The sequence below is a fragment of the Salvelinus fontinalis genome, chromosome 3 (assembly GCF_029448725.1).
Source record: "Salvelinus fontinalis isolate EN_2023a chromosome 3, ASM2944872v1, whole genome shotgun sequence".
NCBI lineage: Eukaryota > Metazoa > Chordata > Actinopteri > Salmoniformes > Salmonidae > Salvelinus > Salvelinus fontinalis.
This window is the reverse complement of record NC_074667.1, coordinates 19,185,493-19,206,860: the sequence shown is the minus strand read 5'-3', so window position 1 is coordinate 19,206,860 and position 21,368 is coordinate 19,185,493. Positions and strand designations below refer to the sequence as shown.

Sequence of the window (21,368 nt, the reverse complement as noted above, 5' to 3'; positions counted from 1 at the left end):
TCAGACGGCGCTGGGCAGACGGGCCGTTCAGGCACCGCTGGGCAGACGGCAGACTCTGGCCGGCTGAGACGCACTATAGGCCTGGTGCGTGGTACCGGAACTGGAGGTACCGGGCTGAGGGCACGCACCTCAGGGCGAGTGCGGGGAACAGGAACAGGGCACACTGGACTCTCGTGGCGCACTCTAGGCCTGGTGCGTGGTACCGGAACTGGAGGTACCGGGCTGAGGGCACGCACCTCAGGGCGAGTGCGGGGAGAAGGAACAGTGCGTCCAGGGCTCTGGAGACGCACAGGAGGCTTGGTGCGTGGTGCCGGAACTGGAGGCACCGGGCTGGAGACACGCACCATAGGGAGAGTACGTGGAAGAGGAACAGGGCTCTGGAGATGCACTGGAAGCCTGGTGCGTGGTGTAGGCACTGGTGGTACTGAGCTGGGGTGGGAAGGTGGCGCCGGATATACCGGACCGTGAAGGAGGACACGTGCTCTTGAGCACCGAGCCTCCCCAACCTTACCAGGTTGAATGGACCCCGTAGCCCTGCCAGTGCGGCGAGGTGGAATAGCCCGCACTGGGCTATGCAGGCGAACCGGGGACACCACCTGTAAGGCTGGTGCCATGTACGCCGGCCCGAGGAGACGTACTGGAGGCCAGATACGTTGGGCCGGCTTCATGGCATCCGGCTCGATGCCCAACCTAGCCCTCCCAGTGCGGCAAGGTGGAATAGCCCGCACTGGGCTAAGCACGCGTACTGGGGACACCGTGCGCTTCACCGCATAACACGGTGTCTGACCAGTACGACGCCCTCTTACTCCACGGCAAGCCCGGGGAGTTGGCTCAGGTATCCAACCCGGCTTCGCCACACTCCCCTTTAGCCCCCCCCCCAAGAAATTTTTGGGTGAGCCTCTCGGGCTTCCGTGCTAGCCGCGTACCCTCATACCTGCGCTCCTGGGCTGTGGCTGCCTTCTTCTCCTCCCGAGAGCGGCGATTCTCTCCCACCTTAGCCCAGGGTCCTTCTCCATTGAAAATTTGCTCCCAACTCCATTCCTCTTCTCTCCATTGCTTTAGTTCTTGTTCTCTCTCCTCAATCCGCTTGGTCCTGTTGTGGTGGGTGTTTCTGTAAAGGCAGTCAATGTTGTTCTCCCCCTTTAACGAGGAGGAGCATGGATAGGACCAAGATGCGGATTGAGGGAAATAAGCCATCTTTTAATGAACAAACAGCAAACAAGACACTACAAACTACAAAACAACAAACGTGACTAACCTTCAACTGTCCTGTGAGGACACAGGAACAAACACCCACAAAACACCAGTGAAACCCTGGCTGCCTTTGTATGACTCTCAATTAGAGACAAACAATACACACCTGTCTCTAATTGAGAATCATACCAGGCCGAACACAAAACCCCACATAGAAATACAAACATAGACAAACCCACCCAACTCACGCCCTGACCAACTAAAATGAATACAAAACAAAGGAAAACAGGTCAGGAACGTGACACTTCGTGTGTCCTTTTCTTTAGAAAGATCTAAGCTCGAAGAGTGTAGTCAAGTTCTTCCCAGAACAAGTCAAGTTTCTAGATATGGCCCTTTTTTTTATCTCAGGCCAGGTAGTAAAACTACATTGGATGTGTGAGCCAGTGCTTATTCTGTAAAAGAATGAGAAAATAAAGTTGAAAAATGTTTATGGGACAATTAAAGAATTGGTAGGACCTCACAAAATCACTCTCTCCTGTAAAACGGTCGTAAAAGAGAAACAGCAAGAGATCAAGGACGGACGGAGTTGCCAACTCACACTAACAGTTAAAATGCCATTTCAGAAACATTGAAACACAATGAATACTGTAAAAAGGCTGGCAGTATTCTCCAAGCACTACAGGGCAATTCATTTACAGAATTCCAGCGAGTGGCTCATTTGCTCCAATATTAAAATGTAAATGTGAGCAGTTTGAGAAGTTATATCGCACACTTAGTGACTGCCAGTCTTGTTAGCACTCAAATAGGCTGGCCCGTTAAGAGACGACCACAGGGCCCTAATCATGAACGCCTTCCAATCAGGGGTGTAGTGGAGGGTAAACGCAAGTAAACACAGTTTACCCAACTTTTTGTGGAAAAAATGCATTAAAAGTATAGGGAGTGTTACTTTTTTCACCGAGACTGGCGATAAGAGTTTACCTACTTTTTTTTTTTTACCACTATATCACTGCTCTCAATGTAGAGGTCAGCCATAAAAGGACTGTTCTCTCCTTTTCAGTGGTAACAATCAACAAGCTTCGTTACCATCACAAAACACATTTACCCTCCAAAATGTTGAGGCTAAAACAGATGGAATGAAAGTGACAACGATATTGATGAATACAAAATTGTAACAGAGCAACAAGACACAAAATACATTAAAAAAAAAAACATTACTCCATTACTTTTCATTACTGTAGCATCAAACGGTTTGGTAAACACCTGCCTTAGTTGGCCCTATGCTGCAAAGCACTGTGTGAGGGCCATTATAGGTCAGACTACACAAATACATTTCCCTTCATGCACTTCTGACTCATCAACCTGGATCACAATGATTAGATAGATCCAAGGTGTTAATATTTTCAGACTGAAGTGGCACTCTTTGAAAATAGTTGGGCAAACCTGACGGAAATGTAAAAGAAAATGTTGGTACGCTCCAGATTAATGAAACTGTTGTTACTTAGGCCAGTAGCATACCACCCTGCATCCCACTGCTGGCTTGCTTCTGAAGCTAAGCAGGGTTGGTCCTGGTCAGTCCCTGGATGGGAGACCAGATGCTGCTGGAAGTGGTGTTGGAGGGCCAGTAAGAGGTACCCTTTCCCCTGGTCTAAAAATGCCCCAAGGCAGTGTTTGAGGACATTGCCCTGTGTAGGGTTCTGTCTTTTGGATGGGACGTTAAGCGGGTGTCCTGACTCTGTGATCACTAAAGATCCCATGGCACTTATTGTAAGAGTAGGGGTGTTAACCCTGGTGTCCTGGCTAAATTCCCAATCTCGCCCTCATACCATCACAGTTACCTAATCATCCCCAGCTTACAATTGGCTCATTCATCCCCCCTCTTCTCCCCTGTAACTATTCCCCAGGTTGTTGCTGTAAATGAGAATGTGTTCAGTCATCTTACCTCGTAAAATAAGTGTAAAAATATATATATACTTAGTGTGACTTACTGTAGTTGATTTAGTAAGAGATTGGTATTAGTCCATTTAGAGGTGGAGAAAGTACATCTATACATGCCTACCTAGCCATTTTTTAAGAAGAAACTGAAAATATAGAGGTATGTTAAAAATAACCTCCATATTGTCTCCGGTTACAAAATAGACCCTGTAGCCATTGCAAGAAAAGAATCACAGCATGCTGTAAACCCGATGATGCCAGGACCCGTGTAGAGGTTTACGAGATCGAAACAGAAATAAAATCTGTGTTAACGTTCTTCTTCTTTTCAGAAGTATTACAAGACCTATAAAAGACAGGCAGGAGGGAGCGCTTATAACTTGGGCAATTCATAGCAATTGCTGTGGCTTTGGACTGCTAGATTAAGACAATTTACGTTGAAAACCTTTGAGGATGCATCTCAAATGGCACCCTCTTTCTCTATATAGTGCACTACTTTTGACCAGGGCCCATAGTGCACTATATAGGAATAGAACGAAGTGAACACAGCAAGAGAGCGGGTGATACTTCCATTGACCTTCTTGAGGAACCTAAAGGCAAAATACTAAAGGCTGTGAACTTTGGTTGAACCTTTTGGGGTCTGGATAGGGAGACAGGAAACACAAACCAACAGCTTCACAAAATCCAAGCTAAAGCAATACCCCAGTGAATTGCAATAGGCTTGCTCTTTAGAGTGGAGTATTAGATGGAGGAGACAATGGCGGTAGGAGTCAGTGGTCCCCGATGGAGGAGTGGTATTCTGTTGGAGGGACGATGGAGGCTGTAAGCAGAGAAAGGTCATTGCGTCAGGGGTCAAGAATCAGGGTGGGACTAAGATCAAAAGACCTCATGGATGTTAATGGCGTTCTTGGTGCTGGTCTCCACAAAGATGGCATGGATGGAGTCTGCGTAGTCCTTGGCATCCTTCTCCAAGACCTCCCTGTAAAAAGAGTGTTCAAGTCTTAAAACAGGGTGCATCTCAATAGTGGAGAGAGGTGCACTGATCTGAAAACACAGGATAGGTAACAGCAATATGGCGGACGTGAGCCAAGAAATCGTTGTTGCTTGTCCAGTTGTTTAACATCAGTGCAAATGAAAAAGAGGAGGCTCCAGGACACACCCCTTAAAAAATGAGACGGACCGGACCCAAACGGGAGATGAGCAGAAAAGAAGAGAGAAAGGGACCAATGCCAGCACCTCCCCACTAGGACTGACACAATTATGGTATAACCGTGTAACCAACGTTTATGGATGAAGACCGTCATGAAAATAAAATAACCAACATAACTGTAAAAAATGTAAAATACTTGTGGAACGAACAGCTGATTGAAGATGGGACAATAGCTACTTTTCTATTAGAATGTACTTTTTAAGTAACACTGCATACTAGAATGGACTCTAACTACATGTGTAATTATCCTACTGTTTTCACCAAACAAATGTGAATGGGCATTTGTGCGGTTGAGTCCATTTCTGCGGTAACATGGACTCTAAACATGATGAAACTTAGCTCCTCGCTGAAACAAGCAAGGGGTTGTATTATGCCATCATTGACTTGAATGGGGATGCCTATTCTATCAATTCTTATGGCAGCACATGCAGTCAGGAGCAGAGGAGAGGAAAACCAACCACGTGGCGGACACCGATGTCTGCTCCCAGACAAGCTAAACAACTTCTTCGCGGGCCACTCCCGAGGACTGTGAGCTCTCGTTCTCCATGGCCGACATGAGTAAGACATTTTAAGCGTGTTAACACTCGCAAAGCTGCCGGCCCAGGTGGCATCCCTAGCCGTGTCCTCAGAGCATTTGTAGACCAGCTGGCTGGAGTGTTTACGGACATATTCAATCTCTCCCTATCCCAGTCTGCTGTCCCCACTTGCTTCAATATGTACACTGTTGTTCCTGTACCCAAGAAAACAAAGGTAGCTGAAGTAACTGACTATCGCCCCGTAGCACTCACTTCATGCATGAAGTGAGTTGAGAGGCAAGTTAAGCAGCATGGCTACCACATCATTCTGCAGCGATACATCATCCCATCTGCTTTGCGCTTAGTGGGACTATCATTTGTTTTTCAACAGGACAATGACCCAAAACACACCTCCAGGCTGTGTAAGGGCTCCTTCAAGACTGTTGGAAAAGCATTCCAGATATAGTTGGTTGAGAGAATGCAAAGCTGTCATCAAGGCAAAGGGTGGCTACTTTGAAGAATCTAAAATCTAAAATATACTTTGATTTGTTTAATACTTTTTTGGTTACTACATGATGCCATATGTGTTATTTCATCGTTTTGATGTCTTCACTATTATTTTACATTGTAGAATATAGTAAAAATAAAGAAAAACCCTTGAATGAGTAGGTGTGTCCAAACTGGAACTGTATGTATGTATGTATGTATGTATGTATGTATGTATGTATGTATGTATGTATGTATGTATGTATGTATGTATGTATGTATGTATGTATGTATGTATAGTGCATGAGTCAGATGTATGTTATTGTGTGTAACAGTGATAACGCCAAGTAAAACTGAAATGATAACTTAAAACACAAAATATAAATATCCATTAACAAACTTCTTATAGCTTAGACTAATTTCCACTTCCTGAACACATACTACTTAAATAAAAAACATAGCCTTTTCTTAGTAAAACACAAAAGTAAAAATGAAATAATACAGTAGTCTTTCAACCATATAGTCATGGTGACTCATGGAGAGTATTCAGACACCTTGACTTTTCCAGCCTGATTCTAAAATGGATTCAATCGTTTTTCCCACTCATCAATCTACAAACAATACCCCATAATGATAGCCATATATATATATATATATATATATATAATTTCATAGTTTTGAAGTATTCACTATTATTCTACAATGTGTAAAATAAAGAAAAACCCTTGAATGAGTAGGTGTCAAACTTTTGACTGGTACTGTAATAATGGACCTCCCGAGTGGCGCAGCGGTCTTGAGGCGTCACTACAGACCCGGGTTCGATCCCAGGCTGTGTCACAGCTGGCCGTGACCGGGAGACCCATGAGGTGGCGCACAATTGGCTCAGCATTGTCCGGGCTAGGCTGGCCGCGATTTCCTTGTTTCATTGCGCTCTAGCGACACCTTGTGGGGGGCCGGGCTTCTGCCAGCTGACTTCGGTCGCCAGCTGGATGGTGTTTTCTCCGACACATTGGTGCGGCTGGTTCCTGGGTTAAGCGAACAGTGCGTCAAGCGGTGCGGCTTGGCAGGGTCATGTTTCAAAGGACGCATGGCTCCCGACCTTCGCCTCTCCCGAGTCCGTAGGGGAGTTGCAGCGACGGGACAAGACTAACTACCAATTGGATATCACAAAAAAGGAGCATCAGTGTAGTTGAGGTGTTGTTGCCTACGTTGACCACCCGAGGGTGGCCCGTAAGGAATTCTAGAACCCAGTTGCACAGGGCGGGGTTCAGACCCAGGGCCCTGAGCTTAATGATGAGCTTGGAGGATACTATGGTGTTGAAGGCTGAGCTGTAGTCAATTAATAGCATTCTTACATAGGTATTCCTCTTGATGATTGTGGACTACAGAAAAAGGAGGACCGAGCATGGCCCCATTCTCATCGAAAGGGCTTTAGTGGAGCAGGCTGACAGCTTCAAGTTCCTTGGTGTCCACATCACCAACAAACTATCATGGTCCAAACACACCAAGACAGTCGTGAAGAGGGCACGGCAAAGCCTATTCCCCCTCAGGAGACTGAAAAGATTTGGCATGGGTCCTCATATCCTCAAAAAGTTCTACAGCTGCACCATCGAGAGCATCCTGACTGGTTGCATCACTGCCTGGTATGGCAACTGCTCGGCCTCCGACCACAAGGCACTACAGAGGGTAGTGCGTACGGCCCAGTACTTTACTGGGGCCAAGCTTCATGCCATCCAGGACCTCTATACCAGGCGGTGTCAGAGGAAGGCCGTAAAAATTCTCAAAGACTCCAGCCACCCTAGTCATAGACTGTTCTATCTGCTACCACACGGCAAGCGGTACCAGAGCGCCAAGTATAGGTCCAAAAGGCTTCTTAACAGCTTCTACCCCCCCTTTTACGCTGCTGCTACGCTCTGTGTATTGTCGATGCATAGTCACTTTAACTCAACCTACATGTACATATTACATCAATTACCTCGCTACTGTTATTTTACTGCTGCTCTTTAATTATTTGTTACTTTTTTCTTTTATTTAACACTTATTTTTCTTAAAACTGCATTGTTGGTTAAAACCTTTCTGGACTCCCCATCCCGGATCCGGGATATTTGTCATCAAAAACCCTGACTAGCATAGCGCGAACGGTATATAATAAAATATAATTTCATGAAATCACAAGTGCAATATTGCAAAACACAGCTTAGCCTTTTGTTAATCCTGTTAATCTGTCGTCTCAGCTCAACAAAACAATAAGAACAGCTAGCGTCAGGTAACTTGGTAACAAAAATCAGAAAATCAGAAAAGCAATCAAATTAATCGTTTACCTTTGATGATCTTCGGATGGTTTCACTCACAAGACTCCCAGTTAGACAGCAAATGTTCCTTTTGTTCCATAAAGATATTTTTTATATCCAAATACCTCCGTTTGTTTGCTGCGTCATGCCCAGGAATCCACCGGAAAAAGCGTTCGCGACAACGCCGGAAAAAATTCCAAATTATATCCATAATGTCCACATAAACATGTCAAACGTTGTTTTTGATCCAACTTCAGGGTGTTTTTCAAATATCTATTCGATAATAAATCAACCGGGACAGTTGGCTTTTCACTAGGACCGAGAGAAACAATGGCTGCCTTTCACTTTGCGCAAAAATCACTCGGAGAGCCCCCACCTATCCACTTACGCAATGTGCCCTTTCGCGCTCATTCTTCAAAATAAAGGCCTGAAACTATGTCTAAAGGCTGTTGACACCTTAGGGAAGACATAGCAAAAGAAGTCTTATTGATATCACTTTATATGGGCAATAGGAATGCATTGGAACAGAGAGGTCTCAAAAAGAGGGCCACTTCTTGGTTGGATTTTTCTCAGGTTTTCGCCTGCAATATCAGTTCTGTTTAACTTACATACACATTTTTTACAGTTTTGGAAACTTCAGAGTGTTTTCTATCCTAATCTATCCTATTATATGCATATTCTAGTTTCGGGGGCTGAGAAATAAGCAGTTTCAAATGGGTACGCCTTTTTAGCCCAAAGTGAAAACTGTGCCCCCTAGTTAATAAATCTTCTTCTAAGGGCTTGTAAGTAAGCATTTCACTGTAAGGTCTACCTACACCTGTTGTATTCGGCACATATGACAAATAAAATTTGATTTGATTTGTCCAGATGGGATAGGGCAGTGTGCAGTGCGATGACAATTGCATCATCCGTGGATCTATTGGGGCAGTATGCACATTTCAGTAGGTCTAGGGTGTCAGGTAAGGTGGAGGTGATATGATCCTTATGTGCCTTGAATTCTAAATAAATCACTGACAGTGTCACCAGCAAAGCATCCCCACACCATCACACCTCCTCCTCCATGCTTCCCGGTGGGAACCACGCATGCGGAGATCATCCGTTCACCTATTCTGCGTCTCACAAAGACACGGCGGTTGGAACCAAAAAACTCACATTTGAACTCATCAGACCAAAGGACAGATTTCCACCAGTCTAATGTCCATTGCTCGTGTTTCTTGGCCCAAGCAAGTCTCTTCTTATTATTGGTGTCCTTTAGTAGTGGTTTCTTTGCAGTAATTCGACCATGAAGGCCTGATTCACGCATTCCTCTCTGAACAGTTTATGTTGAGATGTGTCTGTTACTTGAACTCTGTGAAGCATTTATTTGGGCTGCACTGAGGTTTTTGTGACTGCACTTGAATAAACTTTCAAAGTTCTTGACATTTTCCGGATTGACTGACCTTCATGTCTTAAAGTAATGATGGACTGTCGTTTCTCTTTGCTCATTTGAGCTGTTTTTGCCATAATATGGACTTGGTCTTTCACCAAATAGGGCTATCTTCTGTATACCAACCCTACCTAATCACAACACACCGATAGGCTCAAATGCATTAAGGAAAGAAATTCCAAAAATGTAGATTTAACAAGGCACACCTGTTAATTGAAATGCATTCCAAGTGACTACCTCATGAATCTGGTTGAGAGATTGCCAAGAGTGTGCAAAGCTGTCACCATGACAAAGGTTGACTACTTTGAAGAATCTTAAATATATTTTGATTTGTTTAACACTTTTTTGGTTACTACATGCTTCCATATGTGTTATTTCATAGTTTTGATGTCTTCACTATTATTCTACAATGTAGAAAATAGTACAAATAAATAAAAACCCTTGGATGAGTAGGTGTGTCCCAACTTTTGACTGGTACTGTATATACAGTGCATTCAGAAAGTATTCAGACCCCTTGACTTTTTTTTTTTTTTTACGTTACAGCTTTATTCGAAAATGGATTAAATACATGTTTTTCCTCAGCAATCTATACAGAATACCCCATAATGGTTAAGCAACAACAGGTTTTTAGACATTTGTGCAAATGTATAAAACATATCCATCAACAGCAACTTCGCACAGCCATTGAAGAGGAGTGGACAACATTCCACAATCAACAGCCTGATCAACTCAATGCGAAGGAGAGGCAAATGTCGTACTGCATGAGGCAAATGATAGTCACACCACATACTGACTGGTTTTCAGATCCACGCCCCTTGTTAAGGTGTCTGTGACCAACAGATGCTTGTCTGTATTCCCAGTCATGTGAAATCCATAGATTAGGGCCTAATGATTTTATTTCAATTGACTGATTGCCTTATATGAAGTATAACTCAGTAAAATCTTCTAAATTGTTGCATGTTGTGTTGATATTTTTGTTCAGTGTACAGTTGAAGTCGGAAGTTTACAAACACTTAGGTTGGAATCATTAAAACTCTTGTTTCAACCACTCCACAAATGTATTGTTAACAAACTATAGTTTTGGCAAGTCAGTTAGGACTGTCACGATCGTCTTGCTGAGAAAGAGAGGACCAAGGCGCAGCGCGTGAAAAATACATCTTCTTTTAATGAAGGAAAAACGAACACTTACAAAAAAGAACAAAACAAACGTGAAGCTAAACCTGAACTAAGTGCACACATGCAACATAGAACATAGACAATTACCCACAAAACCCAAATGCCTATGGCTGCCTTGAATATGGCTCCCAATCAGAGACAATAAACCACAGCTGTCTCTAATTGAGAACCAATCTAGGCAGCCATAGACATACAAACACCTAGACAAGACCTGCCCCATTAAACATACAAACCCCTAGACCAACCAAAACACATACATCCCCATGTCACACCCTGACCTAACTAAAATAATAATGCAAACAAAGATAACTAAGGCCAGGGTGTGACAAGGACATCTACTTTGTGCATGACACAAGTAATTTTTCCAACAATTGTTTACAGATTATTTCGCTTATAATTCACTGTATCACAATTCCAGTGGGTCAGAAATGTACATACACTAAGTTGACTGTGCCTATAAACAGCTTGGAAAATTCCAGAAAATTATGTCATGGCTTTAGAAGCATCTGATAGGCTAATTGACATAATTTGAGTCAATTGGAGGTGTACCTGTGGATGTATTTCAAGGCCTACCTTCAAACTCAGTGCCTCTTTGCTTGACATCATGGGAAAATCAAAAGAAATCAGCCAAGACCTCAGAAAAACAATTGTAGACCTCCACAAGTCTGGTTCATCCTTGGGAGCAATTTCCAAACGCCTGAAGGTACCACGTTCATCTGTACAAACAATAGTACGCAAGTATAAACACCATGGGACCACGCAGCCATCATACCTCTCAGGAAGGATACGTGTTCTGTCTCCTAGAGATGAAGGTACGTTGGTGCGAAAAGTGCAAATCAATCACAGAACAACAGCAAAGGACCTTGTGAAGATGCTGGAGGAAACAGGTACAAAAGTATATATATGCACAGTAAAACGAGTCCTATATCGACAGAACCAGAAAGGCCGCTCAGCAAGGAAGAAGCCACTGGTCCAAAACCACCATAAAAAAGCCAGACTACGGTTTTCAACTGCACATGGGGACAACGATCGTACTTTTTGGAGAAATGTCCTCTGGTCTGATGAAACAAAAATAGAACTGTTTGGCCATAATGACCATCATTATGTTTGGAGGAAAAAGTGGTAGGCTTTCAAGCCGAAGAACACCATCCCAACCGTGAAGCACGGGGTGGCAGCATCATCTTGTGGGGGTGCTTTGCTGCAGGAGTAACTGGTGCACTTCACAAAATAGATGGCATCATGAGGCAGGAAAATTATGTGGATATATTGAAGCAACATCTCAAGACATCAATCAGGAAGTAAGAGCTTGGTCGCAAATGGGTCTTCCAAATGGACAATGACACCAAGCATACTTCCAACGTTGTGGCAAAATGGCTTAAGGACAACAAAGTCACGGTATTGGAGTGGCCATCACAAAGCCCTGACCTGAATCCTATATAATATTTGTGGGCAGAACTGAAAAAGTGTGTGTGAGCAAGGAGGCCTACAAACCAAACTCAGTTACACCAGCTATGGCAGGAGGAATGGGTCAAAATTCACCCAACTTATTGTGGGAAGCTTGTGGAAGGCTACCTGAAACGTTTGACCCAAGTTAAACAATTTAAAGGCAATGCTACCAAATACTAATTGAGTGTATGTAAACTTCTGACCCACTGGGAATGTGGTGAAAGAAATAAAAGCTGAAATAAATAATTTCCTCTACTATTATTCTGACATTTCACATTCTTAAAATAAAGTGGTGATCCTAATTGACCTAAGACAGGGGATTTTTACTAAGATTTGTGAAAAACTGAGTTTAAATGTATTTGTCTAAGGTGTATGTAAACTTCCGACTTCAACTGTACATACAGTATATATTTTTTGAGCGGTTATTACGGTGACTGCGGTCATTTGGCTGGCCAATTACATCATCCAAAATTCCATGACCATCACATCCCTACTCCCCACCAGTATCGCATCACTCATCTCTACTAGACATATGTGTTGCATGGGGCTTCCCCCAGTACTGCTATACCTTCATTCGATCCAGCTAATGCTCATCATATTACAATGAACTACACATGATGGAAGCAAACGAGCATCGTAAGCTGTGTTTCCACAGGGGCCCACTCTGATCGGAAAGCAATAGCATATACATGTTTCTCTTTATGAACTAGACCTGTGCTGTGTCCCATTTTGAGGTAGTCTTTTCAAATAATTGCTTAGCGAGTCAATAATGACTAATACTAATTGATGGACAGTAGATGGGAGATTATTTGAAGCATCAGTTCTTTCCACTGCTCCAATGCAATTAGGCTACTCTAGTAGTTAAAGTCCTCTCATCTAAGCGAGCATGTTTGAGTGACATTACATACACATCCTCCAGTGTATCTCCAACAGAGAGCCGCAATGGCCGGCAGTTACTGTTCCTTGGTATGTTCACATTGTTGGAGCCAAAAGTTTGAAGATACACGGTTGGCTCGGCCGTTGACGTCCCTTGCGTCGGCGAGTCATTTAATCTTCATTAGAAAATGTAGTACAAGCAAATCTCATGTCAACGATTCAGCGATTCGTCTGGTAAAATTACTCTATGGCGGCCATGCTGCTGACTTGTAAAAAATAAGCCAATGTCTGCATCCCAAATGGCACCCTATTTCCTATATTGTGCACTACTTTTGACCAGGGCCCTGGGACTTGAGGGATTTATTTACCTGGCATCGGACAGGTCACACTTGTTGCCAGCGATGGCTACCACGATGTTGGGAGGGCCGTGTTGGCGAAGCTCCTTCACCCAGTTCTTCAATGCCTGGAACGAGTCCTGAGAAACACGGTTCAAGCTATTATTAATAATAAATAACTTATTCAACATTTATAGCGCTAATCATTTTATAAAGAATCCCAAAGTGCTTTTAAGCAACATAAAAATACATGAAATTTATAAAAAACATCACAACATGGACAGTCATTAGAAAGTTAATGGAGTGGTCATCTGGGGGAGGTGGTCAAGCTGGGAGGGAAAGTCCGGGGGCAGGCAGGCAGCACGGTCTCATCAAGGTGTCTCTCTGTCTCTGGCTTGTCCGTAGTAGGAATCAGGTTTGAGCTTAGCCAGTGGCACTGCAGTCCATGGACGCCATAGTAGGTAGCTAGCTACTCCTTCACTACTGCCAAAATGAAGCAACTTGGATGATGCTGTGTCAGTCACATGGCTCCAGAAAGCACACAACATTTCAATAATAATTCAAGATTCGCCTCACCGCACCGATCTGCCGTCTTGCTTTGGGACTTCTCTCCATCCTCAACCTCTGGACACTAGCTTGCATTTCGAATCAAAACAATTGCCAGCTAATGTTAGCTTGCTTGCTTGCTAGCTAGCCAAACAAAGAAATGAATAGCCAACTTCACCTTCAGTCTTAATGCTGTGGTTGATTCTGATGATATTAATTAGTTATATTAATTGTTCATTCTTAAAACATAAAGATTATACAAAGAAATGCCTTAATTCATTAATTACAAAAATATTTACAAATGTACAGGAGCTCTCTGCTTATGCTGCTACTGGGATGCCATGGCAACTATATACTATAAAGTTATTACTACTTTATAGTATACATATAGTAAACATCTTACATTGTTAGATATTAGAGTTTGAGATAATGTTATGCAACGCATAACTGTGTGCGCGTGTGGGATTTAAACAGGTGTGAAACATAGGAGATGTGAACAGGACATGCAGACACATGAGTATGGACAGTATATGTTTACTGGACATGCCTATATTTGACTCAAAGTGACCAGTGGGATGCCATAGTCGCCTACAGTAGACATACAAGCTGTATGCTGTGCATGGATACCTACGTTTTTGCAAAGGTCAATCTATTTGGAGCTTTTTTTCTGTGGTCAAAAATATAAGAAGAAAAGGTCCTAAGAAAACCTGCACCTATGATGTCAGCAGGGGGTCATATTATTTTTTTTTTTTAACTGAGTTTCTCAGTGATGGAGAGAGCTGATTTATTTAGCAAATGACTCCTGATGCCATAGGAATGACATAGAAAAGAAAGTGGCAGTGTCCCTTTAAACATTTGAGGAAAAAAACAAATGTCATGTCACACCATGTTACCAAAGGGAAACAAGAGGGGATAATGTACCTCTTTAGTGACGTCATAAACAATGATGGCTGCCGCAGAGCCTCTGTAGTACATTGGTGCCAACGTACGGAACTATGGGAAAACAGAGAAAGAAGTGGAGATATAGAATAGTGAGTAATGGGCTGCAATCATTCTTCAAAGAAAGAGGCTGTCCCTCTAGACAGGGAAGATCATTTTGTTTTCTAAAGTCTCCAACAGGACTTTATCTACAGCCAAACCGGTTGCACTGATATAGTGAGGTCAAGGGCCATGTATGCATATGTAGTACTGTAGATCATGATTAAAGTAAGAGATGATGAACTTCAAAGAAAATGTTACTGACATTTTTGTATTCATCTTTGAGGATTGTGTATCTAGCTTGCAATTGTTTATGAGAAAATCATGGCTACCAAAATAGCATCGCAATCACTATTACTGCCTGTTTCCAAAACATTACATTCACAGAGTACACAATCTAGAAGCCTTATACGGTGACATTCAGTCACCGTTATATGACTTACACCACTTTCCATTTCACCCAACAGGGTCTTTGAGAGAAAACATCAACTCAAAATGGAGGGGTAAAGCTTTTTGATAAAACAAAAAGGCCTTGTGTTCCAAGCCTATATGCCAAGGGGCTTTTGTTACCTGGAAGTATGGCAAGCCATTCCACTGAGGACTCACATGTGGTAGCCATCGGGAAAAGATGAGCAAAATGTGTCAGGCAATTGGTAATTTAATATTTATGGAGAACTATACAATTGGTCTTCACCCAGTAAAACAGAAAACCCTGCGTAATAAAAACAAGCTGAGGCTACATACAGTGCCTTCGGAAGGTATTCAGACCCCTTGACTTTTTCCACATTTTGTTATGTTTCAGCCTTATCCTAAAATGGATTAAATATAAACTTTTTTTTCAGCAATCTAAACACAATTCCCCATAATGACAAAAGTTATTTGCAAATGTATAAGTATATAACACTACTGTTCAAAATTTGTGGGTCCTTGTTTTTTTTAAAGCAACTTTTTGTCCATTAAAATAACATCAAATTAATCTTGTAAATGACTATTGTAGCTGGAAACGGTTGATTTTTAATGGAATATCTACATACAGATATTCCGTACAGAGGCCCATTATCAGAAACCATCACTCCTGTGTTCCAATGGCACGTTTTGTTAGCTAATCCAAGTTTATAATTTTCAAAGGCTAATTGATCATTCGAAAAACCTTTTGCAATTATGTTAGCACAGCTGAAAACTGTTGTGTGATTAAAGAAGCAATAAAACTGGCCTTCTTTAGACTAGTTGAGTATCTGGAGCATCAGCATTTGTGGGTTTGATTACAGACTCAAAATGGACAGTCTATTCTTGTTCTGAGAAATTAAGGCTATTCCATGCGAGAATTTGCCAAGAAACTGAAGATCTCGCACAATGCTGTGTACCACACCATTCACAGAACAAACTGACTCTAACCAGAATAGAAAGAGGAGTGGGAGGCCCCGGTGCACAACTATGCAAGAGAACAAGTACATTAGAGTTTCTAGTTAGAGAAACAGACACCTCACAAGTCCTCAACTGGCAGCTTCATTAAATAGTACCCGCAAAACACCAGTCTCAACGTCAACAGGGAAGACTCCGGGATGCTGGTATTCTAGGCAGAGTTGCAAAGAAAAAGCCATATCTCAGACTGGCCAATATTTAAAAAAAAGATCAAGATGGGCAAAAGAACATGGACACTGGACAGAGGAACTCTGGCCTAGAAGGCCAGCATCCCGGAGTCACCTCTTCACTGTTGACGTTGAGACTGGTGTTTTGCCGGTACTATTTAATGAAGCTGCCAGTTGACGACTTGTGAGGCCTATGGCTGACCCTGTAAAACAGCACTTTTCACTGCACCTATCCGGTGTATGTGACAATAAATCATATTTAAAAAATTAACAAAGTCTTTGGACTAGGCGAGACAGCGATTCATACTTTGGTTTAATTTACCTGGCTGTTGTCACTAAATGCTAACCTTACCATGCTTTCCCAAAAAGTCCATATCCCCAAATTAGGATGTTATAGACTAAATTACCTGCACAAAGTATCTTCATTCACAATAACTTTCAGACACTAGGCTACGTGTCACGCCCTGACCGTAGAGGTACTTTTTATGTCTCTATTTTGGTTGGTCAGGGCGTGAGTTTGGGTGGGCATTCTTTGTGTGGTTTTCTTTGTTGTCCTTGTGTTGTATTTCTGTGTGTTTGGCCTGGTATGGTTCTCAATCAGAGGCAGCTGTCTATCGTTGTCTCTGATTGAGAATCATACTTAAGTAGCTTGTTCCCACCTGTGTTTGTGGGTGGTTGTTTCCTGTTTAGTGTTTGTTTCACCTTTCAGGACTGTTCGTTTGTCGTGTTTGTTGTTTTGTCAAGTGTTTCATATTTTAATTAAATAGTATGAACACTTACCACGCTGCACCTTGGTCCTCTTCTTCTTCTCCAGACGACAAGCGTTACACTACGTTTACACAGGCATCCCAATTCTGATATTGTGCCCAATTATTGGCAAAATATCTGAACTGATTGGTCAAAAAACCAATTAGTGGAAAAAATATCAGAATTGGCCTGCCTGTGTGAACGCAGCCTTTGGGATGATTTGGGCATGTACATTTGGGTAGAAACGCTGCAATGTTGAATATTGAACTCAAGTATTTGCTGTTGTTGAAAAGGCATGCAGTATATGTTTCATTTGGTATGATTGTAATAATTTATACTGACAAGTAACAATGAGTGACATTCAGACCATCAACTGTATGAGATACAAAAGAAATCTGCAACAGAGACAAGTGAAAGGCAACGCACCTGTCATTAGTTAGACTACCATTTAGGGTCAGTCCTTCTACATTTTAGGATAATATTCAGCATAACTCTTCAAACATAATTAGCATATTTAACCATGATGGGAATAATAATCAGGCATGCCACATATTAGTTAATGAAATAAAGAGATTAGCTTTAAAAACAAACAGTCAAACGTTGACTTGGAACGACCCGGCCTTTCCCACCAATTCCCATTTTCCGTTACAATAAAAAGGAATAAACTATCCCGGCTTGGAATCACACAGTTACCTCAGGAAAAGCACACATTCCGTGTAATTACAGTTGTTACTGGCCCCGAGACTACCGGAGGGAGTCCAATTTGGGATACTTGGCAGATGGCGGGAACTGGATGCTGCCTGTCTGACTGGCTAGCGCTGTGTTGCTAGCTGCAGTACAGCCAGTACCTGACAGCATAGACAGTCTTGTGTGGAACCCTCGCAAAAGTGTGCCCTGGGAGCATTTTGCACCGAGAGCTAGACCAGACAGCTCTGGCCACACCGGAGCTGTAAAAAAGCTTCCCTTATTTTGCTAAGCGTGTGCAGGTTAATTACTGAAATTATGAGCCTGGCACCCAATGAAAGGTGTCTGTCCTTGCCAGCGAATGCAGAGAGCGAAGGGGAACCCAGCTTCTTCCCGGGGGGGGGGGGGGGGGACATCAGAGATTGTGTAGTAGCCTAATCACAACTCTTTCTCATTCCATCTCCATCAGCTGCTCCGAAATCTCTCTACCGAACTCCACTAACTGTTAATATACCAACTGGTTCTGATGTCCACAACTTCTCAAGAAGTGATCAGCTTAGAAATAGAGCTGCTGCCTCTTACAATAAAGGAAAACAACTGCCAGAAATGTTGCTACCTTCTCGTTCACAGCTGTGGAACACTTGGTAGACTGGGAGAGACAGAGTGTGTGAAAGGAAGAGTCCCAGTTCGTTCCCTACCCCTTCCTCTTGGCCCTACCCTTTGAAAACTGTAGCTCTGTAAACCTAAGCAATATGGTGTAGGCTCTACCACTACCCTGAATAAACCTATCCAGAGAGAGAAAGAGTGAGAGAACGAGAGAGGAAGAGAAGCAGGCAGGGACAGTGGCAGTGGATCAGTCAGGACTGGGGAGCAGGCAGAGACAGCTCGGGTTTCATCAGTCTGTCTTATCTTGAACAAAGCTTCATTTCATTTTACCTCAACGCCATGACCCCGGGCAAGCTCAGAGAACAGAAGACAAACACTGTTTTATCTCACCCCTCTCCAGAGGACAACAGATGTCACGTTTGTCGTAATGTGGAAGAGAGGAGGACCAAGGCGCAGCGTGATATAAATACATTCTTCTTATTTATTTACCGAAACGAAGAACACTAAACACACTATCAAAATAACAAACGAACGTAACGCTATATAAACAATAAGTGCAGGCACAGGCAACTTACACATAGACAACAACCCCCAACCCACACTACAAAACAGGCTACCTAAATATGGTTCCCAATCAGAGACAACGCAAAACACCTGTCACCATATCAGGCCAAACACATAGAAATAGACAAACCAGACATACTACATAGAATGCCCACTCAGATCACACCCTGACCAAACAAAACATAAAACATACAAAGCAAACTATGGTCAGGGCGTGACAACAGAGGGGAATAGACCATTGTACTAGCAGGAGATTGTAGAAGAAAGGGCACACACAAAATAATAACAGGGCAGGATTATGAGCGGTACTGTTTAAAGTCTACAACTAGCCTGGTCCCAGATCTATTTGTGCTGTCTTGCCAACAAATTTGCTTCAAAGACCCATAAAGTCTACCATGATGGATTTTCCGCCATTTTGAATTTTGTGAAAAACACTTAAATGACATCTCCTCCGGAACCACTGGGACGATCTTGGTGAACATTGACATATGGCATCTATGGACCAAGGTCTCTCAAAGCAAATTTTCCAAGACTAGTATGTCAAAATACATTCATATGGGCGTGGTCTGGCACATGAATGCATATAAATCAGACACAGATATTTGTATTGTATCCAAAGTTGGTACACATGTTCCAAACACTGTCAAAACTCAACATATGTAAGCACATTCAGATCCACCACACAGTGGCACTAAAACCGGCATATGTTTATATAGATCTGTTTGACTCAGAGTGATGAAATTCGGCACACATGCTAAGCTAATCTGTAAAGTATGGCAAAAAATACTTGGCTTATTGAGACCATATTGTTTGAGCAAGAGTCTTGAAGATGTGCATCCATAGATGCTATGGAGAAGAAGACATTTAAAGTAGTCAACATCATTGAAAATAGTCCAAAATATGCATATTGCATGTGTGGTAAGGAGTACAGAAGTACAGTGCCTTGCAAAAGTATTCACCCCCCTAGGAGTTTTTCCTATTTTGTTGCATTACATCCTGTAATTTAAATGGATTTTTATTTGGATTTCATGTAATGACATACCCAAATATGTCCAAATTGGTGAAGTGAAATTTTAAAAATTACTTAATTTCAAAAAATTGTAAAAATTAAAAAACGGAAAAGTGGTGCGTGCATATGTATTTACCCCCTTTCCTATGAAGCTCTTAAATAAGATCTGGTGCAACCAATTACCTTCAGCAGTCACATAATTAGTTAAATAAAGTCCACCTGTGTGCAATCTAAGTATCACATGATCTGTCACATGAACTCAGTATATATATATATATATATATATATATATATATATATATATATATATATATATATATACACCTGTTCTGAAAGGCACCAGAGCCTGCAATAACACTAAGCAAGGGGCACCACAGAGCAAGCGGCACTATGAAGACCAAGGAGCTCTCCAAACAGGTCAGGGACAAAGTTGTGGAGAAGTACAGATCAGGGTTGTGTTATAAAAAATATATCCGAAACTTTGAACATCCCACGGAGCACCATTAAATCCATTATTAAAAAAATTAAAAAAATATGACACCACAACAAACCTGCCAAGAGAGGACCGCCCACCAAAACTCACAGACCAGGCAAGGAGGGCATTGATCAGAGAGGCAACAAAGAGACCAAAAATAACCCTGAAGGAGCAGCAAAGTCCACAGCGGAGATTGGAGTATCTGTCCATAGGACCACTTTAAGCCGTACACTCCACAGAGCTGGGCTTTACGGAAGTGTCCAGAAAAAAATAAGCAAACATGTTTGATGTTTACCAAAAGGCATGTGGGAGACTCCCCAAACATATGGAAGAAGGTACTCTGGTCAAATGAAACTAAAATTGAGCTTTCTGGCCATCAAGGAAAACGCTATGTCTGGCGAAAATCCAACACCTCTCATCACCCCGAGAACAACATCCCCAAAGTGAAGCATGGTGGTGGAAGCATGGTGGTGGCAGCATCATGCTGTGGGGATGTTTTTCATCGGCAGGGACTGGGAAACTTGTCAGAATTTAAGGAATGCTCGATGGTGCTAAATACAGGGAAATTCTTGCGGGAAATCTGTTTCAGTCTTCCAGAGATTTGAGACTGGGACGGAAGTTCACCTTCCAGCAGGACAATGACCCTAAGCATACTGCTAAAGCAACACTCGAGTGGTTTGGAATGGCCTAGTCAAAGCCCAGACCTCAATACAATTGAGAATCTGTGGTATGACTTAAAGATTGCTGTACACCAGCGGAACCCATCCAACTTGAAGGAGCTGGAGCAGTTTTGCCTTGAAGAATGGGCAAAAATCCCAGTGGCTAGATGTGCCAAGCTTATAGAGACATACCCCAAGAGACTTGCAGCTGTAATTGCTGCAAAAGGTGGCTCTACAAAGTTTTGACTTTGGGTAGGTAAATAGTTATGCACGCTCAAGTTCTGTTTTTTTGTCTTATTTGTTTGTTTCACAATAAAAAATATTTTGCATCTTCAAAGTGGTAGGCATGTTGTGTAAATCAAATGATACAACCCCCCCAAAAAATCTATTTTAATTCCAGGTTGTAAGGAAACAAATTAGGAAAACTGCCAAGGGGGTGAATACAGCAAGCCACTGTAGCTCCTCCTATGTGTGAAATTTGTCCTGATGGTGGCACAGTGGGGCCCCAGCATAAACTCCGGCATTGCTGCTTGCAGCTATATTTCTTTATACTTATTTTATAAATCCTTAGCCCCTCATATGAAGGCATAGAACGCCTTCATTGTTCCCCACTGTGTTTGGGTTAGT

The 21,368-nt window shown here is 42.5% G+C and overlaps 1 protein-coding gene across 2 annotated transcripts in view; it reads right to left on the bottom strand.

The window, feature by feature from the left end:
* Nucleotides 1-795: 795 nt before the first annotated feature.
* Nucleotides 796-21,368, bottom strand: part of LOC129840574 (ras-related protein Rab-22A) — a 31,319-nt gene continuing 10,746 nt past the window's right edge. The window contains exons 4-6 of one of the 2 annotated variants that reach the window (XM_055908562.1): nt 14,352-14,423; nt 12,918-13,024; nt 796-4,102 (exon numbers count right to left, since the gene is read on the bottom strand). In XM_055908562.1, coding sequence (XP_055764537.1) covers nt 4,000-4,102; nt 12,918-13,024; nt 14,352-14,423 — 282 coding nt within the window. In that variant the 3' untranslated portion in view covers nt 796-3,999. Of the gene's footprint in view, nt 4,103-9,586; nt 12,726-12,917; nt 13,025-14,351; nt 14,424-21,368 lie in introns of those variants that run through there. The other variant, XM_055908554.1, reaches the window with a different exon arrangement.